Source organism: Molossus molossus, unplaced genomic scaffold (genome assembly GCF_014108415.1).
Source record: "Molossus molossus isolate mMolMol1 unplaced genomic scaffold, mMolMol1.p scaffold_m16_p_19, whole genome shotgun sequence".
Taxonomy (NCBI): domain Eukaryota; kingdom Metazoa; phylum Chordata; class Mammalia; order Chiroptera; family Molossidae; genus Molossus; species Molossus molossus.
The window spans coordinates 48684208-48705238 of record NW_023425354.1 but is presented as its reverse complement, the minus strand read 5'-3'; the positions used below and the strand labels follow the sequence as shown (position 1 = coordinate 48705238).

At 45.5% G+C, this 21031-nt stretch overlaps 2 protein-coding genes and 3 non-coding genes across 8 annotated transcripts; 2 read left to right on the top strand and 3 right to left on the bottom strand.

Annotated features, from left to right (window-relative positions):
- The first annotated feature begins 3065 nt into the window (after positions 1-3065).
- On the top strand, positions 3066-7870 carry AURKB (aurora kinase B). Of its 4 annotated transcripts, none has more exons than XM_036268517.1 (9): positions 3085-3111; positions 3440-3488; positions 4824-4926; positions 5035-5074; positions 5316-5507; positions 5810-5948; positions 6061-6209; positions 7285-7459; positions 7632-7856. In XM_036268517.1, exons 2-9 carry the CDS (start codon positions 3441-3443, stop codon positions 7803-7805), a joined length of 1020 nt encoding a protein of 339 aa, XP_036124410.1. In that variant the 5' UTR covers positions 3085-3111; position 3440; the 3' UTR covers positions 7806-7856. The 4 variants fall into 4 exon arrangements, with proteins under 4 accessions (XP_036124411.1, XP_036124410.1, XP_036124409.1 ...); XM_036268516.1 differs by having other exon boundaries at positions 3097-3111; positions 3416-3488; XM_036268518.1 differs by lacking the exon at positions 3440-3488 and having other exon boundaries at positions 3066-3111; positions 7632-7857.
- Positions 7871-17579: 9709 nt separating this feature from the next.
- Positions 17580-19391, top strand: BORCS6 (BLOC-1 related complex subunit 6). The gene has a single exon (XM_036268729.1). The coding sequence runs from the start codon at positions 17644-17646 to the stop codon at positions 18706-18708; it is 1065 nt and encodes a 354-aa protein (XP_036124622.1). The 5' UTR covers positions 17580-17643; the 3' UTR covers positions 18709-19391.
- A 687-nt stretch (positions 19392-20078) lies between these two features.
- Positions 20079-20152, bottom strand: TRNAI-AAU. The gene has a single exon. It is a non-coding gene; the product is annotated as a tRNA-Ile (tRNA).
- A 344-nt stretch (positions 20153-20496) lies between these two features.
- TRNAT-AGU lies at positions 20497-20570 on the bottom strand. The gene has a single exon. It is a non-coding gene; the product is annotated as a tRNA-Thr (tRNA).
- A 226-nt stretch (positions 20571-20796) lies between these two features.
- On the bottom strand, positions 20797-20878 carry TRNAS-GCU. The gene has a single exon. It is a non-coding gene; the product is annotated as a tRNA-Ser (tRNA).
- Positions 20879-21031: the final 153 nt, after the last annotated feature.

Genomic DNA, 21031 nt, shown 5'->3' with positions numbered 1-21031 from the left:
TACTGTTACTTGGCCAGTAGCCAGAATCCACACATGAACTGGGAAGCAAAAAGCAAGGCAAGTGGAAAGAAGAAAAGTTTACTCAGAGGAAATTGCTAATTTACATCATTATAAATCTGATAAATACCTGCAGGAGAGTGGATTTTAAGTGTGACTGACCAAGGAGATCAGAGCATAATTTTGGATGGAGTTGCATTTATTTACTATGGGAGTTGCATTTATTTACTATTAGATTGGTGGTATTCAAAGGGTGGTCCACAGACTGGTGCTGCATGATGAACTGTTTCTTTCAGGTATAGGATGAGTATAGAATTCAAGAGTAAGCACTTTAAAAAGCCCTGGCTAGGGAGCTCAGGTGGTTACAGCATCATCCCAATACACCAAAGTTGTGGGTTTGATCCTGGGTCAAGACACATACAAGAATCAACCAGTGAATTCATAAATAAGTGGAACAACAAATTGATGTTTCTCTCTCTCTCTCTCTAAAATCAATAAATTAAAAAAATTTTAAAACATTTGTCAGATTACTTTTATATATGTTAATTATAACCAAAAAATGAACTTGTAATTTTTGTTTTTTAGGTTGCACTTTTTCAAATAATTCATTTTTATTGTATTTTATAAAAGTATCATTTGTGATAGACTGAAAATAATCAAGACTGGTTCTTCCCCACAGATCATTTGAGAAGCACCAGGGAAAATAGCAGATTTTGTTCACTAACTGGAACAGGCAAGCCGACAGTTGTTTAACTGATAAAACAGTTTTTGTTTTCTTTGTTATGAATAATGCAAATCCAGATTTTATGCTGGCCCATCAAATATTTCTGAAAAGCCAAATATCTTCTGGCATAATGTGCAAGCAGTAATTTAAAGGCTCCAGGGGACAAGAAGAACTGGATTGGATTCATCATACATATTCTACCCATGCACTATGTCCCATGATAGGTTCCAGAAAAATCTTCCTTCATTAGGTCCTGAGGGATAAAGTATACTGCAAGTGATAGAATTTTTATAAAGCTTTTCATTGGTTAGACTCTCTATGCCAAATATGTTAATAAAGGCACTACAGTTGAATGGGCTCCCTGATCTCTGGAAGTGGGGTTGGGCTTACCCTCAGCGAAAACCTCCAGAGCATAATGATTTTTCACAAATGACAGCAGGGTAGCTATGATTCTCAAATATCTACACATACCTCATCATGCACAGACTTCTGACTTTTTAAATTAATCGTGGGCTCCCCAGAATGAAACTGTAAGTGACTGTGGCACACACCTATTTCTGCCACCACACCTTGCTGCTTTAACTGTTGTGGCTAGAACAGCTTCCTTTGCAGTAGTCATATGACACAATTCTGGCCAAAGAGAAATCTATTGGGTACTTCTAGAAAGGCTTCAACTTTTCCTGAAAAAAGAGACAGAGACAGTTGTCAGCCACCTTACAATCATAAGAGAAATGTTAAGAGAAGGTGATAAAGATCCTTAATATTGTTCACTTCCTAAACCAATTCCTACTTTTGGATTTCTTTTTATGTAAGAGAAAGTAGAGCTCTATTGTTTATGCCATTGTTAACTGACTTTTCTGTCACTTGCAGCCAAAAATGTTATGAACTGGTCTAGAAATTCATAAGGACTTCTTTGATTTATATTTGCTTGAATTACATGAAATTGGTATTTTTGTAGGTCAAAATGATTAACTATCAGCAGTTTTGCATCATTCAACTTGTAGATGTGTGTCGGTTAGTATGCTTTTGATAGCAAATGACAGAACACTTTAATTCAATGCATTAGGGAAGGAGACTTTGACTCATGTAAGGAAAATGCTGAAATAGGCATTCATAAGCTCAACAGTATCATCAAGGTCTTAGGTTCTTGCCAGGTCTCTCTTCTGCCTTCTGCAATGTCAGCTGCATTCTCAGGCTGCTTCCTTTAGGATCAGCAGCAGCAGCAAAGCAGGCTGTGTGTTTCTTTGCCCACTTCCAGCAGAAGAAAAGGTGTTTCTGCCCAGTATTCTGGAGAACTCTGAAATTCCCCCTAAATGCTCCCTTAGTTTATGTTTATCCCTGTATCAATGACCATGATCCTGGATGATCTTGGATGAAAAGTGTTGACTGGTGTAAATCAAACAGGGTCCACTCCTGGACCTGGGAAAGGGTCAACTTCCTCCTCCCAAAACTCTAGGTACTTTCAGGAAGTGGGCATCACTCAGGGAATGGACACAGGCTAGATAACCACAATGTCCGCTACAATAGGTTTTCATCAAGATAGGGATTTGGAGTTGGCAGCAACAGAAAGACAATAGAGAATGGAAAGACAGGCAAAATTAGGGTGTTATTATTTAGAGGGTGCTAGACAGGCAACGCTACTTACAAATACCCACTAGCTATTTCATAGACGATCCCAAAATGTATTTATTTAACCCAATAATGAAATTTGGGGTCGTAAAGAGCAGAGAAGGGAGCGTGACAGGAAGGTGAGAAGTGAGAATGGGTCCAAACAACGTGGCCTTCATACGGAGACACCCAGAAAGATCTGTTGGTGGGAAATTCCTATTAAGAATGTGAGCGAAGACTTTAAGGAACAAAATAGTAATGACACAAGAATAAACACACAAGCAACCAAATAAGCAAGCAAACAATGTAATAGAATAAAGAGTCCAGAAACAGATCCAAGTATCTATGATGACATTATATATCAACGGTAGAATTTAGGTTCCACCGGGAGTAATGTAGTTTGCTTAACAAATGGCGCTGGAATAACTGGCTCTCTATGTGGCAGAAAGCAAAGTTGGACACCTAGGTCATACATACAGGATACATTCTAGCCTTACTAACATTTTAAATTTAAAAGAGGGTGGGGAGGGCATGAATAGTTGGTTGGGGAATAAGTGAAATCTTCCTAACCCAGAAGCCGAACTGCTGCAGCTCTTATTCCGCCTCTTCCTTTGGGCCGCGTGGGCAACGTCACGTGACACCCAGCCAATGAGAATTGAGCATGGGCGGGCGGGCGGCCAATAGGACCAGGGCGGGAGATTTGAAAGGGGCTCGGCAGGGGCGCGGCCGGGGCGATTCAGTCGTTTGCCAGCGGCCAGGAGGTTCAGTGCCACGGGCCTCAGGTGAGCTGACCTCCTTTCGCGCTGGGAGAGGGCAGGTGATCAGGCTGGACGGGGGTCCGTTGGGCGGGCCCGCGTGCACTCCGTCCGGCCACTGAACGCTTAAATGTAAAGAGAGTGTCCTGGAAAGGGGTGGGGCGTGTAGCGGGGCGAGGGCGTCCGGGCCAGCGCCCTGATGGGGTCAGCGTGTTGACCTGCTCCCTTTCACCAGCCCCAGGCAATCGCTTTCGGTTAGATTGGTTCGATCTCTCCCTTTCTCACTCCCTTTTTTCTGCTTCTCACGGCTCTGTTTCCCTTCTTTGCTCAGCTCTCCTTCCCTTTTTCCTCTAAGGATGACCCAGAAGGAGAACGCCTACCCCTGGCCCTACGGCCGGCAAACGGTAAGGGCTATCCCACCTACCCTCCCCCCACCCGCATGGTGAGTTCCTGCTTGGAGATTTGAGATCCTGCAGAGGGCGATGTTCTAAGCACTTTCTTCTCCATTATGCTCCAAGTGTGTGCTGGCAGAACTTGATCTGGTTGTTTGCAACCACATCGTCATGTGTTGCCAACTTGAATCTGACCAGCCTGTGAGGACCTCTGCATGGCTGAACCTACTTGTTGTATACAAATGATAACTAAAGGCAGGGCCGGACTTCAGGCCATGATTCCCAACTCTTGTCCTGAGAGAAATAGGCTTAATAATTTGGAATTTATTGTAATGACTGGTGTGAGATAAGGATCGAAATAGATTTATTTTCCAGTTGTTCCAACACCTTTTATTGAATAGTCGACTCTCTGATTTGAAATGCCCACCCTTATTTATTATTATATTCAATTCCCACATCAGTGTGGGTCTATTTCACGACTCTATTTTGTTCAACTTGCTTATTTGTGTATTCTATACTAATATCACTGGGAACAGGATTTTACGGGCACTGAGGCTTTCTTCCTCTCTTGGTAAAGAAAAAGAAAAGAGCCATGCAGGGTTCGCTCCATTTGTAGGGCTTGGGTATCCTGGAGAGTCCATCTGTCCCTTTGTCCACCAGCTCCCTCCCTCATGGAGCACTGAGTCTGTCAAGAGTGGAAGCTGAAGGAGAACTCATTGTCACTTCTACATTGGTCACTCCCAAAAGAATATTTTGTATATTACCAAGAATTTGAAAGTGAGAAGTGGTCCAAGGCCATTTGGAGTATCCCTCGGTGTCCCTAAAGCCCGTTCTTGTAAAGGGGTAAATACTGGTATTTGCTGAACATTGAAGGCCTCAAGGACCATTTCTAAGCCTTAATAGACTGAGATTTTTAGGGGACTGTGTGAATGTCTCTGAACTAAAATTCCTTGAAATGTGGATTTTCATTACCCCAGCCTTCTACTGCCCCTGGGGTGGAGAGCTGGGTGAATTAGTCCAATTATGGACAGGACAATAGAAGTTGGACACTTTCATGCTCGAGAATGTGGTGTGGGCCAGGGCCAAAGAAGTGAAATGTTAGGTGTTGGGGTAAGCCCTTTACTCCTTATCTTAAGCTGACTTGCCTTGTTTATTAATAACCCATTCATATGAGGTTCTGAGCAGATTCTTGGGGTTGAGTAACAATATTGTGGTCTGTGACCCTCTTTGAACCGGGGTTGGGTGGGTGGGTAGCTCTATAGCAAGTACTGAAATGCTGCTTACAGCACATTCCAGCCCGGTCACTAGGACAAAGGCATCCTCAGAGCTCCCTATGCTCCTTCTCAGGCTCAGTCTGGCCTGAACACCCTGCCACAGAGAGTCCTCCGGAAGGAGACTACCACCCCATCTTCGCTTATCCTCATGAGCCGTTCCAATGCGCAGACCCCAGGTAACTGAGACAAGGGGAAGAGGATTGACCTGAGAGGACTAGAGTCTGGGGAGGCTACAGGAATGAAAATGTCAAAGGGCATTCTCAACTTACCTGTTCTTTTCTTAGCTGCCGCTGGCCAGAACAGCAGTGGGACACCCAACTTAATGTAAGTGCCCAAGCCATGGGCGGCAAGGGTGGGAGCGGGACAGTGAACAGGTAGGAAATGGGGGAGGTGGAAGCTAAGGGCAGGAGGAATAGGGATGCAGGCAAGGAAGCCTGGTCTATTTTCAACTCCCTTGGAAGAGAAACGGGGCTGAGGGAGGGGTAGGCTGAGGTGCAGAGAGAAGGCAAACACCTCAGGTGGCCCTCAAACTTGTGCCCAACTGCCTTCTCCCCACTCCAATCAGGCGGTCCTTCACAATTGATGACTTTGAGATTGGCCGTCCTCTGGGCAAAGGCAAGTTTGGAAATGTGTACTTGGCTCGGGAGAAGAAAAGCCGTTTCATCGTGGCGCTCAAGGTCCTCTTCAAGTCTCAGATAGAGAAGGAGGGTGTGGAGCATCAGCTTCGCAGGGAGATCGAAATCCAGGCCCATCTGCAGTACGGTCAATGCCCTCTGAGCCAAAGCCCCTCCGCTCCCTCCACCCAGCTCCTCTTTCAACCCCACCACATCCAGACAGTTTTCTCTGCAGCTGTGGTCACTTTGACCCCACTAAGCTCTCAATTCCAGCCAGAGCCTTGAATCCAGAAAGCTCTCTCTAGTTCCCCCTTACCACTTCCAGCTCTGGTGTCCCCCAGCCTGGTCCAAGTTTGACCCCAGTTTGCCCTATATGGGACCTGTCATCTTTCCTACTTCCTTATGCCAGGATGCTGCCTGAGGCCTCCTCTGTCTCTTCTCCCAGGCATCCCAACATCTTGCGTCTCTACAACTATTTCTATGACCGGCGAAGGATCTACTTGATTCTGGAGTATGCCCCCCGCGGGGAGCTCTACAAGGAGCTGCAGAAGAGCCGCACTTTTGACCAGCATCGAACAGCCACGGTTGGGAAGGGGTGGGCACCTGGAATGCCCACAGTGGACCTGAGGCTGGCAGGGGTGCTGCTTGCAGATGGAGGTCCGTCCTTGTCTGACTGCCTGTCTTTGGCCTTCCCAGATCATGGAGGAACTGGCAGATGCTTTGATGTACTGCCACAAGAAGAAGGTGATTCACAGAGACATCAAGCCAGAGAATCTGCTGTTGGGGCTCCAGGGAGAGCTGAAGATTGCTGACTTTGGCTGGTCTGTACACGCCCCCTCCCTGAGGTATGGTGTGCCAGGTGGCCAGCCCTGGGTGTGAGGCTTGGATGTTCAGAATAAAACTACTCCAGATCTTGTTAACTAGAAACATTTGGGTTTGTCCTCATGGAAATATATGGATAAGCAATATGTTTACAAATATTGGAGACTCACAGTTTTGTTGCCCAGATTTCTTATTCAATATATTGGGATCCTCTTGCCATATCGAGAATACTCCCACATCATTTGTTGTTGTTGTTGTTAATCCTCAGGTAAGGATATTTTTCCATTGATTTAAAAAAAATTTTTTTTTTCTGTACTGATTTTTAGAGAGAGAGGAAGGGAGAGGGAGGGAGAGATAGAAATATCAATGAGATAGAACATTGATTGGCCACCTTCTGCATGCCCCCAGCTGGGGATTGGGCCCAGAATCTGGGCATGTGCCCTGACTGGGAATCGAACTGGCGACCTCTTGGTGCATGGGTCGACGCTCAACCTCTGAGCCACACCGGCCGGGCTTTCCATTGATTTTTAGGTAGAATGGAATGGAGGGAGAAGGAGACAGGGAAACATCGATGTGAGAGAGACCCATCAGTGGTTGCCTCCCTCATGATCCTAACCAGGGTTGGGGATAGAATCAGCAATGTGGTACATGCCCTTGACCGGCAATTGATCCCATGACCCTTCTGTTAGAGGGCCAACACTCTAATGGCTGAGCCAAACCAGCCAGGGCCATCTCCCATGTCATTTTTAATGGCTTCAGAGTATTGCATAGTAGAGATGTAGCGTGATTTATTTAAGCAGGACATGATTGATTAACATTCAAGTTGCCTCCAATTTTTCCTTTAATTCTAAGGTGAACATTGCCCTTTTATCTGATTATTTTAAGGCACATCCCTCAATGTAGAAATGCTGAGGCAGTGTGTAAACCCATGTCTGGGGCTTTGGTTTACATCTTCACTGCCCTGCTACCCCACAAGCCCTATCAGAACTGGGTTGGAACACTGCCCTTGTGCATCCTGGGGTCTTGACTCCCTGTTGTCAGGCAACTGGGAAAGGAGAAGCCATTTATCTCTGGGATCTCTGCCCACAACCCACCCAGGAGGAAGACAATGTGTGGCACCCTGGACTACCTGCCTCCAGAGATGATTGAGGGGCGCACGCACAATGAGAAGGTGGATCTATGGTGCATTGGAGTACTCTGCTACGAGCTGCTGGTGGGAAACCCTCCCTTTGAGAGTTCTTCACACAATGAAACTTATCGGCGCATAGTCAAGGTGGGAGAGCTAACCCCAAGTGTCTGGCTAGGGCTTTGTGCTGGCTGCAGACGTCAGGGGCTGGGATTGCGAAGAACCTAGTGTAGGGCCTATGTAACTCTCCAGATAGAATGGACAGTCAAGGAAAAAGCTGCCAAGATGAAACTAACAGGTCCTTTCTCTACTTCTGCAGGTGGACCTGAAGTTCCCCACTTCTGTGCCTGTGGGAGCCCAGGACCTCATCTCCAAGCTGCTCAAACATAACCCCTCAGAACGTCTGCCCCTGGCCCAGGTCTCAGCTCACCCTTGGGTTCGGGCCCACTCTCGGAGGGTGCTGCCACCCTCGGCCCTTCAGTCTGTCCCCTGAATCGTCCCTGTCATTTACTCAGTTACATCTGTATTTATATATCTGTGTATGGGTAGTTGGAAGGAGTGGTCTCTGGCCTATTCCCTTATCTGTCTTCTACCTCCTTTTTATTTAATAAAGGCTGAAGCTTTTTATAATGATGAGGATAGATGTTTACAGGTGGAGACTTTGCTGGGGAGGAAGCTGTCCCCTACAGAGAAGAGGCTGGGAAATTACCCATACTGGATACCAGGGATGGGTACTGTATCACTGCCCCTGGTAGCACCCTGCCCTCAGCTCTGATATTGACCTGGTCATCTCCCAGACACCTTGACCCCACTGTCTTTTCTTCCCTTTGCTCTGATTCCCAGGGTCTGAGGATACGGGGGACCTTGGTTTCACTCTGCTAAGCCTGATCTCTGCCCACCTCTTACTTCTCACTCTCAATGGTCTGACCTCCAGTCTTTTTTTGGTTCAGTCCCTGCCAACCTAGGAGCAACTGAACAGTGCTGTATCCTAGCAGTTGTAGTTTCCTGTTTGTGTCACTGTTCTGATCAGGGTCTAGTACAGGAGTGAATAGAAGCAGTACTTATGGTGTCTTGTTCCTGATTAAGGTTTCTCTGTTAAGTATGATGTTTGCTGTAGGTTTACTCTCATTTTGCAGGTAAGGCAACTGAGACACATGACCTGCCAAATGTCACACAACTAGTAAGTAGGAAGCCCAAATATAAAACTCCACATTTAATACCATGCTAGAATGGTATAATGCTGCCCTTTCATAGCGCACACATTTATTTTATATATATCTATATATATCTATATGTATATTCTCACAGAAGTGGAATAAGAATTACAGATTTTGCTGTTACTAAGTATAATCTTAAAAAATCCTTTATCAAGTTAAGGTAGGATTATTCTCTTTCTGCTTTGCTAAGGGTTTGGGTTTTTTGTATCGATTGGTGTTGATTTTCATCAAAAGCTTTTTCTGTTTTGATTATTTGCTCTTTTAATCAATGTGGTAAAATATATCAATAAATTTTCTTATTTTTATTTTATCTGTTTTTCATGCTGTATTCGATTCCTAGAGCTACAGTAACAAAATATCACAAACCTGGTGATCTATAAACAACAGAAATTTACCCTGGCAGTTCTGGAGGTCCCAAATCAAGGTATCCATAGTACAACACTCACTTTGAAAGCTCTAAGGAAAAATCCTTGCCTCTTCTGGCATCAGGTGAGCCACCTTGATGGCATTTCTTGGCTGTGGCTACATAACTCCAATCTCTGCTTCTATCTTCACATGACCGAGGATATTTTTCCATTTTTTGTTCAGATAGAGTGGGAGGGAGAGAGAGAGAGAAACATCGATGTGAAGGGACACATCGAGTGGCTGCCACCCACACGACCAACCAGGGCCAGGGACAAACTGCAACCGAAGTACGTGCCCTTAGCAGGAACCAAACCCGCCTCTCTCCGGACCACAGGCTGACGCTCTAACCGCTGAGCCAAACTGGCCAGGGCAGAACACTACTCATTTGATTTATAGCCCACTCAGATAATCCAGGATGATCTCAAGATCCTTAGTTACATCTGCAAAGACACTTTTCAAAAAAACTGCACATTCATAGATTCACAGGACATAGACATATCTTGGGGGAGAGGGGAATTGCAATCCACCACATGCCCATAGATTGAAACAATTGAATAATCCTATAAGGCTATTTTTTCTTTGACAATAGTTATTGAGTGTTTTTGACATTCCGGGCTCCGTTTTAGAGGCTGAAGATAAAGCAGTGAATAAATGAGAGAAAAAAATCCTCTATGTTCATGGACTTTGCCAATCTAGAGGATCAATATACAGTGTTTGTATTATCCTGAGATGCTAGCCAAGCTAACTCATGTGGCCTTTTAGTATTTTTCTTTCTTGTACAACTTTAAAAATTTTTTAATTTATTTTTTTCTTTATTGAATTTTAGAGAGAGAGGAAGGGAGAGGGAGATAGAAACATCGATGAGAGAGAACATTGATTGGCTGCGTTCTGCATGCCCCCCACTTAGGCCCACAACCTGGGCATGTGCCCTGACCGGGAATTGAACCAGTAACCTCTTGATGCATGGGTTGACACTCAGCCACTGAGCCATACCAGTCGGGCTCTTTCTTATACAACTTTTGACCATCCCTGAAGTTGTCTTATTTGTTCAATACCCTATGTATAGATCACCAATCCATCTCCAAGCTCGTCAGTGTGAGTACTTACAGCTGTCAACATCCATCAAGGTGTTATTTCATTGCATCGCACAGGCCTGATATGGAGTATAGTATTTGGTATTTTTCAGGTCTCAATATTTTCTAATTACCATTATGATTTCTTCTCTGATCCAGGAGTATTTCAAAGGTGTTTTAAAAATTCCAAACACATGGGCTTTCCCCTACCTATGCTCTGCCCCATTTCTCTTTTGCCCTCACCACCACGCCTGCCAGGCAAATGCCCTGTGCTTGCCTCCTTGGGCCCCAGGCTTCACTTCCCCAGGGCCTGGGTTTGAGCTCTGTATTATCTCTAAAAGTTTCTGTTTTAATTTACACAAATTAAATGAGTTAATTCACTTGTAAATAATGTAAGGTGAAATTCCACTTTTCCAGTTATACTAATACCAGTTCGGTACATCTTTCTAGTCCTTTTCCTTTGTATTTACATTCATATCTATGTACTTTTAGAAAACAGCAGGTTTTTTTTTTTTAGCATGTGGGGATTTCTTTAATGTAAATAGTATTGACCTATATGTGTTGTTTTGTCACTTCCTTTTTTCCTTATGATGCCTTAGAAGGCTCTCTAGGACAGTATGGATAGATGTGATTTTTAAAGCGGCTGCATTATAATCCTTAATATGAATATTCCTATGTTTTTTAAAAAGCCATTCTGTTGATGGACATGTAGACTATTTTTAGTGTGTTGTACTATGGCCATGTCTTCTGCATGCCTCCCTGTGTTCCTGTGTGAGAGCTTCTCTGGGGAAGATCTAGAGGACATGGCCCTGCTGGGTGGTGAGGTTTCCCCTCAGGGCACATACATATTTAAAAAAATAACCTATTCCATTTTATCACAATTTTAAATGAAAAAGAAGAATTGTACTGAGCCCTGGCCTGTTTGGCTCAGTGGTTAGCGTGTTGGCCTGTGATCCACAAAGACCCAGGTTCGGTTCCCACTAAGGGCATGTACCTCGGTTGCCATTTGGCCCTGGCCCTGGTTGGGTTGTGTGGGTGACAACACACTCAATGTGTCCCTTTCACGTCGATGTTTCTCTCTCTCTCTCTCTCCCTCCTGCTCTATCTGAATTAAAAAATGGGAAAAATGTACTCAGCTGAGGATAAAACAAAAAAAGAAAAAATATACTGAAAGAAAACAGTGGTAAATGTTTCGTTTTTGTTTTTTAAAATACGTTTTTATTGATTTTTTTTTTTTTTTTGAGAGGGAGAGAAAGATAGAAACATCCATGTGAGAATGAAACATCCATCGGCTGCCTCCTGCACGTCCCCTACTAGGGATCAAGCAAGAAACCAACCAGGCATGTGCCCTGACTGGGAATCCAATCCGGACTTCTTAGTCCGTGGGAGGACATTCAATCCGCAGAGCTACACTGGCTGGGCTGGAATCAGTTCTTTTTGGTGAAAGGAATGAAATCATTATTTTTGTTTTGTTTTAGTTCAAATACTTGGTCTCATACTAAATTCCCATATTCAGGAATTGCATAGTTTGTAACAAAAATATGTGTTTTTATGGAGTAGCAGGGAAAAAGGGCATTTAACAAGACACTTGTCCTAGACTGCAGCAAAACTCATCCTTCTCTGTGTAGTACAGGCTTTTTTGACCAAAAATATTTTTATAAAATATTGAAAAGATTATTCCAAAGCCTCATAAACAGTGTGCATATGTGAGAACAGAGTCACATCAGACATCCAGAAGTGACCAAAGCTGGTGACAGTGATAGGCAAACAGGAGAAGTGATCCCTTCCTGGGAGGTGAGCCACTTCCCAGAAGCCTGTAGTGCAAGAGGTGGCAAACTTTATCTGTAAAAGTCCCGGAAGTAATTAATTAGGGCTTTGCAGGCCATATGGCCTCTGCTGAAACTACTAAACTCTGCGTTATGGCACAAAAGCAACCACAGACATGACATAAATGGGTGAATATGGCTATATGCCAATAAAACTTTATGGACATTAACATTTGAATTTCATATAATTATATTAATTTTCATATTTCGATTATTTTTCAACCATTTAAAAAATTTAAAAAACTCCTAAATTATACTTTGACAACAAATAATGTGTCAGCCACATTGTTGTTATAAATACTCTTGTGGCTCAGTGTTAAAGTGTCAGCCTGCAGATGGAAGGGTCTCAAGTTTGATTCCCAATCAAGGTCCTGTACCTGGGTTGCAGGTTTGATCCCTGGATTGATGTGTCTCTCTCACATCAATATTTATCTTTCTCCCTTCTTCCCTCCCACTCTATCTAAAAAGCAATGGAAAAATATCCTCAAGTGAAGATTTTAAAAAAGCAACTCTTGCTATGTAATACATGTGGCAAGAAATAAACTTTGGAATATTAATTCTTAAACTTTAGAACATTAATATTTAAGCATGGAATAGAGTTTACATAAGCATGGAATTAGAACTTGCTTGTTTTTTTTCTACATTACAAGGTAAAAATTTGTTTCTTAATATTTGTGTTTATTTGGTTTAGGCAAGTTTTGTGCCATGAATAGGTGTCGTGTAATCAAATCAGACAACACAGGCATAGAGAATTAATTTATAAACTTTACATAGAGGTATCACCTCACACCTGTCAGAATGGCCGCCATCAACAACTCATCAAACAACAAGTGTTGGCGAGGGTGTGGAGAAAAGAGGACACTAGCACACTGCTGGTGGGAATGCAGACTGGTCAGCCACTATGGAAAACAATATGGTGTTACCTCAAAAAATTAAAAATCGAACTTCCATTTGACCCAGTGATCCCACTTCTAGGAATATACCCTAAGAAGCCTGAAACACCAATCAGAAAGAATATATGTAACCCCATGTTCACAGCAGCACTATTTACAATAGCTAAAATCTGGAAATAGCCCAACTGTCCATCAGTAGATGAGTGGATAAAAAAGCTGTGGTACATATACACGATGGAGTACTATGCAGCTGTAAGAAAGAAAGATCTCTTATCCTTTGAGATGACATGGAGGGACCTGGGAAGTATTATCCTAAGTGAAACAAGCCAAGCAGAAAAAGACAAATACCACATGATTTCACTTATTTGTGGAATATAATGAACATAACAGTCTGAGGAATGGGGTAGTCCCAGAGACATGGAAGTGGGGTACAGACTGACAACCCTCAGAAGAGGGGGTAGGGAGGGAGGGAAGAGATAAAACACAGAACTTGCATGTACGCATAACCAATGGACATGGACAACAAAGCTGGGGATGGGGCGGGGAGATGGGGAGGAGGGTGTCAATGGGGTAAAAAAGGAGAAACATCTGTAACAAAAATAAAATTAAAAAAAAAGAAAATCTTAAAAAAATAAATAAATAAAAACTTTATATAGACTATTATAATATTAGACATGACAGGAAGAATTGAGTTTATTTGCCTGGACAGCTTGGATTTGTCTGCCTTTATTTTTGTTTGTTTTTTTTTTGTCCTCACCCGAGGACACTCTTCAATATTTTGTTAGATAGAGTGGGAGGGGGAGAGAGAGAGAGATAGAGAAACTTCGATGTAAAGGGACACATAGAGTGGTTGCCACCTACACAGCCCAACCAGGGCCAGGGACAAACTTCAACCGAGATACATGCCCTTAGCAGGAACCGAACCTGGGACTCTCTGGTCTGCAGGCCGATGCTCTAACCGCTGAGCCAAACCAGCCAGGGCTGTGTTTTTTTTTTGTTTGTTTGTTTTTTTAAATAAGTGTACAATAACCCCCCCCCCCCCCAATCAAAACTAAAAATGTAAAATATCATTCTTAGCTCACAGGCCATATAAAAACAGGTAGAGAGCAGGATTTGGCCCATGGGCCATACTTTATTGACCCCTAATGTAGTGGACACTGTGGTAGTTCCCTCACAACCTGTCCTCCCTCCCTGACTGCACTACAGTTACTTGAGTTTGGGAGAATTGACCTACCCCTAGATCCAGAAGGAGCATTCTTGTTTTAACCCAATAAGTTAATTCTTATCACCTTGCCAGAGTGATTGCTTCTGGACTCGGGTCCAAGTCAATCAGACATGGTATTACACCAGCCAAAGTGACTACATTGGTATGTGAACCAGTTTAGGCCAATGAGATATGAAGGGAGATTAACTGGGGCTTTTGGGAAAGGCATCATTGTCCTTCTGTGAAGCCTAATGGAAGCTAGTCTTTTCTCCTCATCTGGAAGGTGTGGGAGTATATGTATCAGCCAGGTTCCTGTTGCATGTGTGAAAATTAATTTCAAAAACCTCATTTAAAAGGAAGTTGGGCCTGGCCAGTGTGGCTCAGTGGTTGAGTGTCGACCCACACACCAGGAGGTCGCTGGTTCGATTCCCGGTCAAGGTATATGCCCATGTTGTGGGCCAAATCCCCAGTGGGGGGCATGCAGGAGGTGGCCAATCAATGTTCTCTCTCATCGATGTTTCTCTCTCTCTCTCTCTCTCTCTCCCCCTTTCTCTCTAAAAAGAAATCAATAAAGAAAAAAAAAAAGTTTTTTTAATGGAGTCAGTGGAGAGGGGGTTGGGTGGAGGGGGGCAAAAAAGGATAAAATGGGAGACATCTGCACTACTGTCAACAATAAAATAAAATTTAAAAAAGAAATAAAATAAAATGGAACCGGGAGGCTAGAAGAGAAACTCTCATGCAGGTGTCACGCAACACACACTATAGACCCCAACAGGAGGAGACACCTTGCTCTCAGACAGAATGTGATATTACTTTACTACCTCAACTGGAGGAAGAAAAGATTTCTTCTTTTGCACTAACAGCTCAGCCAATGAGAGACCGACATAACTCAACCAAAGAAAAGTCACTACACTTCCAACTTTCAGTTCCCTCTAATAAACTCATTTTATAACAGCCCCTCCCAAGACCATAAAAGAGCATTTCCTCTCCTTTGTTCCTCTGGACTTGCATGTAGTTTGCCATTAGATCCCAAGTCCCAAATTGCAACTCTTTGTTGTTCCCAAATAAACCCATTAAAATATATATATTTTTTCTTTATTGATTTTAGAGAGAGAGAGGGAAAGGAAGAGAGAGATAGAAACATCGATGAGAGAGAACATCAATTGGCCGCCTCCTGCATGCCCCCCACTGGGGATCGGGCCCACAACTTGGGCGTGTGCCCTGACTAGGAATCAAACTGGTGACCTCTTGGTGCATGGGTCAATGTTCAACCACTGAGCCACACCAGCTGGGCCAAATAAACCCATTTTGCTGAAGAAATACTATTTGTCATTTAAGCAGAAAAAGACCTTATTATAAGCATCCAGGGTAACTCACAGAATCTCCAGAAGTGCTAGGAGAATCAGGCTTTGCATCTACACAGCCAGGAAGACTTTTACTGCAGAAGTGGTCCAGCAGACCATGATGGAGGCTGAGTCATGTACTAGGGAAGCTAGGAAAGGGACTGCTTGATATTCTGGCTTTTGTAGTGGAAGATGGGCTCTGCCTAATGAGGTGGAAAAGTTGTCAAATGTTGATTCAGATCCTGGGAGGCCAAAATGAATGATAAATGAGCCCTGTTATGGACCGAATGTTATTTCTCTCCAAAATTCATATGTTGAAGTCCTAACATCATGTGATGATGTTTGGAGGTGGGCCTTTAGAGGTAATTAGGTTTAGATGAGGTCATGAGGATGGGGTCCTCATAATGGGATTAATGTTCTTTTTCTCACCATCATGTAAGGACATATCTAGAAGATGGGTGTCTACAAGCCAGGAAGAAGGGCCTTACCAGGAACTTGATTAGCTGGCACCTTGGGCTTCTCAGCCTCCAAAAATGGGAGAAAGGTCTGTGGTTTAAGACACTCAATTCATAGTATTTTGTTACAGCATCCTGAGAAAACTAACATAACCCCCAAAGAATAGCAAATGACATAGCCATTTTGGCACCATGAGGAAGCCCACTTGGGATAAAGCTGCACTACAGATAGAAACCAAGTCCTTCATGACAGACTTACAGAACTGAATGTAGGCTTCTCTGACATCCATTCTGTCTTAAGATCATTATTGTGTGACAATCTCAGAGAAAGGGGAAAAAGCTTTGAGTAGACCATTGGCCATGTGGTATATTAGTAAAGACTGGGTGCAAGTGACAAAAATCCATCTTAAATGAGTTCAAGCCCCCAAAATGGGAAATTAATTACTTAGGTCATTTTCTTAGTAAATATTTATTGAGCACCTCCTACATACTAGATACTGTTCTAAGCACTTGGGTTACAGATGAGCACAAAACAGACACAATGCCTTATCCTCATGGAACTTACATAAGCAAGCAAGCAAAATATATAGTATGTCAGATGGTGATAAGTGCTACAGAGAAAAGGGAAGTAAGGAAGACTGGGAATTGCTGGGTACAGTGGTACCATTTTAAACAGGTTGCACGGGGAGGCCTCAGTGGAAAGGTAACATTTGAATAAGAACCTGAAAGGGCCACACTGGCCGGTTTGGCTCAGTGGTTAGAGAGTTGGCCTGCAGGCCCATGGGTCCAGGATTGGATCATCGCCAAAAGCACATACCTGGGTTGCTGATTTGAAACTCTGCCCAGTGGGGGTTGTGCAGGAGGCAACCAATCAACATGGATGTTCCTCTCTGTCTCTCTTCCTCTCTTTCGCTCTATCTAAAAATCAATGGAAAAATATATCCCTGGTGAGGATGAACAAAAAAGATAAACAAATAAAAAAGAACCTGAAGGTGAGAAGGAAAGGGGAATACCCAAACCGATGATTTTTCTTGGTAGACTCCGTGTTAGGGGGAAAAAAGGCAAGAGCGACTGTAAATCCCTGCGGTGGAAGCATGTCTGTCCTGTCAGAGGAACAGTGAGGAGGAGGCCAGTGTGGCTCCAGTAGGACCAATAAGGGGGAGAGAAGGAAGAGATGAGATCAGAATGGTACCAGGGCTCTGATTTTCATGTAGGGACATTCACTTATTAAATATTTTACCTAGTGGCAAAATCACATGCCATTCTCCAAGGGAAGAGACTCAAACCTGGAGGGGTCAGAAAAAAAACAGAGTGGAAAAAGCACAGGAAAGCCCTTAAATCCGCCTTGCTGTCTACCATTAGTCGCTCTGGATAGTTCATCTGCTAGGTCTGTGAGCTGAGGACGACGGTACGAACCATTCATGTTCTGCTGAGAACTGTTCGTCCTTCCAGATCAACTAGGTGCGGTTCAGTGCCGATGGTCCGAGCAGGATATACTATTTCCATTCCATGAACCTCTCTTAGGACACCAAGTCTGATTGCTACGTTGTGTGGTTGCTAAGCAGCAATTGTGGGCGTGACCGTTGTGGGCGGAAAGAGTCTGAGCCCGGCCCCTGGAGGACTCCGGTATTTCAAGACCTTGATCTTGAAAATACTTTTTGAAAGGGTGGGACGACCAGAGCGGCTGTCACCTCCTTATCTCCACCCCGCTGGCTCTTACTTGTGTCCGGCTGTTCAATAACAGCTCTTTTTCCGGGACTTCCCGGTCGCCGTGGCCAATCAGAGCGTTGTTCCAGTCCTTACCATTGTCAGCCCGCAGCCAACGGCGCGCCTCTACCAACGCCCCTTAAAGGCGCCGCCGACGCCTCCGAAGCCGGGGCGAACCAGTTCCTCGGTTCCTGCCCCCAAATGCAGCATGGAGTCGTCCGTGGGGCGGCCTGGGCCCGAGGCAGACCTTCTGGCTCTGGGGGGACAGCAAGCCGCGATCTTCAGTGGCGGCCCGGGTCCAGCGCCCTCTGAGCCGCCCTCAGGCTTCCGGGTGTCGGGGGAGGAGAAGGCCGAGAACGTTGGAGCCTCGAGCCGCCACCCCACGGCGTCCCCTAAGACTTTGAGCTGCAGTGTCGACCACTGGCCGGAACCGGAGGCTCGGGAGAACGAGGCTGGCCGCGCAGTGACGCCGTGTGGACCCGGGAGCCGCGTGGCGGCGCTGGGTCCCGGGCATGACCCGCACGGGTTTTCCATACAGAAGGACCCTGAGTCGCCCGAGGACAAGCCTGCATCCGAAAAGATCCACCGTCGAGGGAGCCAGGGAGGCGGCGGGATGGATGTTGAGCAGGAGCAGGAGGAGGAAGACGACGAGGGGGAGGCCGGCAGGGCTGGCAGGTCGTTCTCCAGCCGCCTTCAGGACAGCCGCAGTCTTGATGGGCTGAGCGGGGCGTGCGGCGGCTCCGGGTCCGCAGGAGGTGCGGAGTCTGGCGCGGGCGTCGGGCGTCGCGCCACTATCTCCAGCCCCCTGGAGCTCGAGGGCACGGTGAGCCGACAAGGCGACCTCACCCACTTTGTCGCCAACAACCTGCAACTCAAGATCCGTCTGAGCAGCACCTCTCAACCCCCGACCCCTGCCCCTGCGCCGCCCTGTTCAGCACCCTCATCCACTCCAGCCATCCCCCCCATCGACCCCGACGTGCTGCGGGACCTAGAACGGCTGAGTCGGGAGCTGGGCGGTAGGGTAGACCGTCTGCTTCGCGGGCTGGGTGGCGCGGTGCAGGAGCTGACAGCACTGAGCGTGGGCTGCATCCAGACCTACCGCGACGCCGTGGACTCCCTAGGCGAAGCCGTGGACATGAGCATCAAGGGAATGTACACCCTGCTGGCGCGCTGCGAGGAGCTGGAGAGGGCTCTGCAGCCGGTGCAGGGACTGGCGCGCCAAGTCCGGGATATCCGACGCACACTGGAGGTGTTGGAGGCTCTGTGCAAGTGACCAGGAGGGCAAGAGAGTCCAGGCCAGGACCCAGTAGGGTCCTAAGGACTCTTCAAGGAGCTCTGGCGGGGAAACCGATTTAATGGAGGCTCTTTCAGATGCATTTAGCAGGCCGGCGTCCATTCGCTGGGCCATGTATATGGGGAAGTTCTAAAGGTTTTCCTGGTTGTAGGTGATAATGCTCAGCTTCTATTCAGTTGGCCATCTGCAGCTACGTTGTCCTCCCCAACTCTCTTCCTTAGCTAAAAAATCGTCCCTTGGAACCCAGGGCTTCAGGTCTGGGCTTGGGAGATGTGACTGCCATCTGTAATCAAGAAAGGAGAACGGAAGAGGCCTAAGCCCCAACTGTGGCCCCTCTAACTCCAGTGGCCACATCTCAGGTGCCAGGGCCTATGGGAGCATGAGTGGTCCTTGGCCACACACCATGCACACAAGGATGCACACCTGCACATGGATAGCCCCCTGCTTCTGCCCACTGACCCCTGCCATCCCATTTCAGCCAGAACCAGGGTGGAGCTAGAAGGAATGCAATGCATGGTAGAGGGTGTGAGTTGGGAGGGGTTCTCACTGCTCTCAGGGTTCAGTAGAATTGTTGCTGGTTTTGAAGCCCACCTGTTGTGGAGTGTTCTAATCAGTTTTGGCTTTCTGAGTTTTTGTGGAATTAAAGTGCTGCTGCTGCTAAGGCTGAGGCTGTGTCTGTGTGGCGTTACAGGGATAAATGAGCCAAAAGAATGGGAATAGGGAATCCATCTTTTTCGTGGAGCTCCTTTGGGGCTAGTGCTGGGAGTGAGGCAGGGTCACAGGCTACATGGGGAAGGATATGGTTCCTGCTCTTAGGCAGCAGGTCTGAGGGGAACTGCAGGACACAGATACAACCCAGAGATCCGATAAAGGTAGAAACGAAGCAAGGTGAACTCCAGAAGAGTAAGGATTGGGATTGTCTTCTCAGATCCTAATGCAAACAGTCAGGGACTGAGTGAATTGGACATCTATCCTGTTGGTGGAGAAAGATGGGAAAAACTTATTAGCTCCATTCCTGACCCTATTTCCCACACTGCACTGATAAGTGCCACATGTATGGTTTAAGACAGTCTTTGTTCCAAACCCCTGGCACCCTTCTGTTAACAGTTCATAAAGTAAGTTCCAGCAGCCACCATGTTATGGTCAGATTTAGAGAGCACAGAAAGAGCTCCAGTTTTAACTTTCCTCTTCTCCCTGAAATCACTAGCCCTTTGGATTGTCTCAACACGTTTCGCTTTTGTACATAAAGAATTCCGGGGTTGTAAATGTTCCACAAGACTTCCCCAGGAACAAGTAGTTCTTCCCCAGGAACAAGTAGTTCTTTAGTGAAAAGATAAAAGATCTCCTCCTGGCCCGTACGGGGATCGAACCCGCGACCTTGGCGTTATTAGCACCACGCTCTAACCAACTGAGCTAACCGGCCAGTTATAGTGGTGCGTTTCATATAATACTATGTAGACTTTATATTACTGATGTGTCCTGTCCAGAAAAATTAAAAAATGGGCATGACTGCTTTAGAAAGAATAAACAGAATCTGAAAACTAAATTACCAAGCATTTCAGGAAGTAATGGCCAAGACACAGCACTGACAAGCACTGATAATGCGCTAGGCGCAAATAAGGAGATCAGGACTGACAACGCGTACCGTACTGTTGATAGTGTTGATTCCCGGAGAGGGGTGCATATGAGGGAAATTGTATAGGATGGTGCTAGACGCTCAGCGATCCTTCTCGCAGTATCTTGGCAAAAGCGTACGCAAACCCAACGAGGCACCGCTGGGATTCGAACCCAGGATCTCCTGTTTACTAGACAGGCGCTTTAACCAACTAAGCCACGGCGCCTGGCGCTACGAGGTTGGAAACCTTTTCCTTGGCCAGGTCAGATTTATGGTAGGTGAATTAATGTTCATTGCTATTTTATTTCCGTAATGAAAAATTCAATAGAAAGAACGAAAACCCTTATTATTAGTGAGATAGAATGAAAACGAGACACAGAAATTGACTGTAGGCAAACGGAAGATAAGAGAAATTCTTACTTGCGGATTACAAAACAGGATGTAACAAGAACCGACGAGGATGGGATTCGAACCCACGCGTGCAGAGCACAATGGATTAGCAGTCCATCGCCTTAACCACTCGGCCACCTCGTCCGCAATAAATATTGCTGGCTTTTCTCTCTGAGGTCTGAAATCTTAACTCCGAAATAGAGACTTGTTCCACCCGCGACGAGAAGGGACTTCGTTCCTTGAGCTCCTGTCCCGCACTGCGGAGACGACTCGCAGAGCGTTTAACTGACAGAGCGA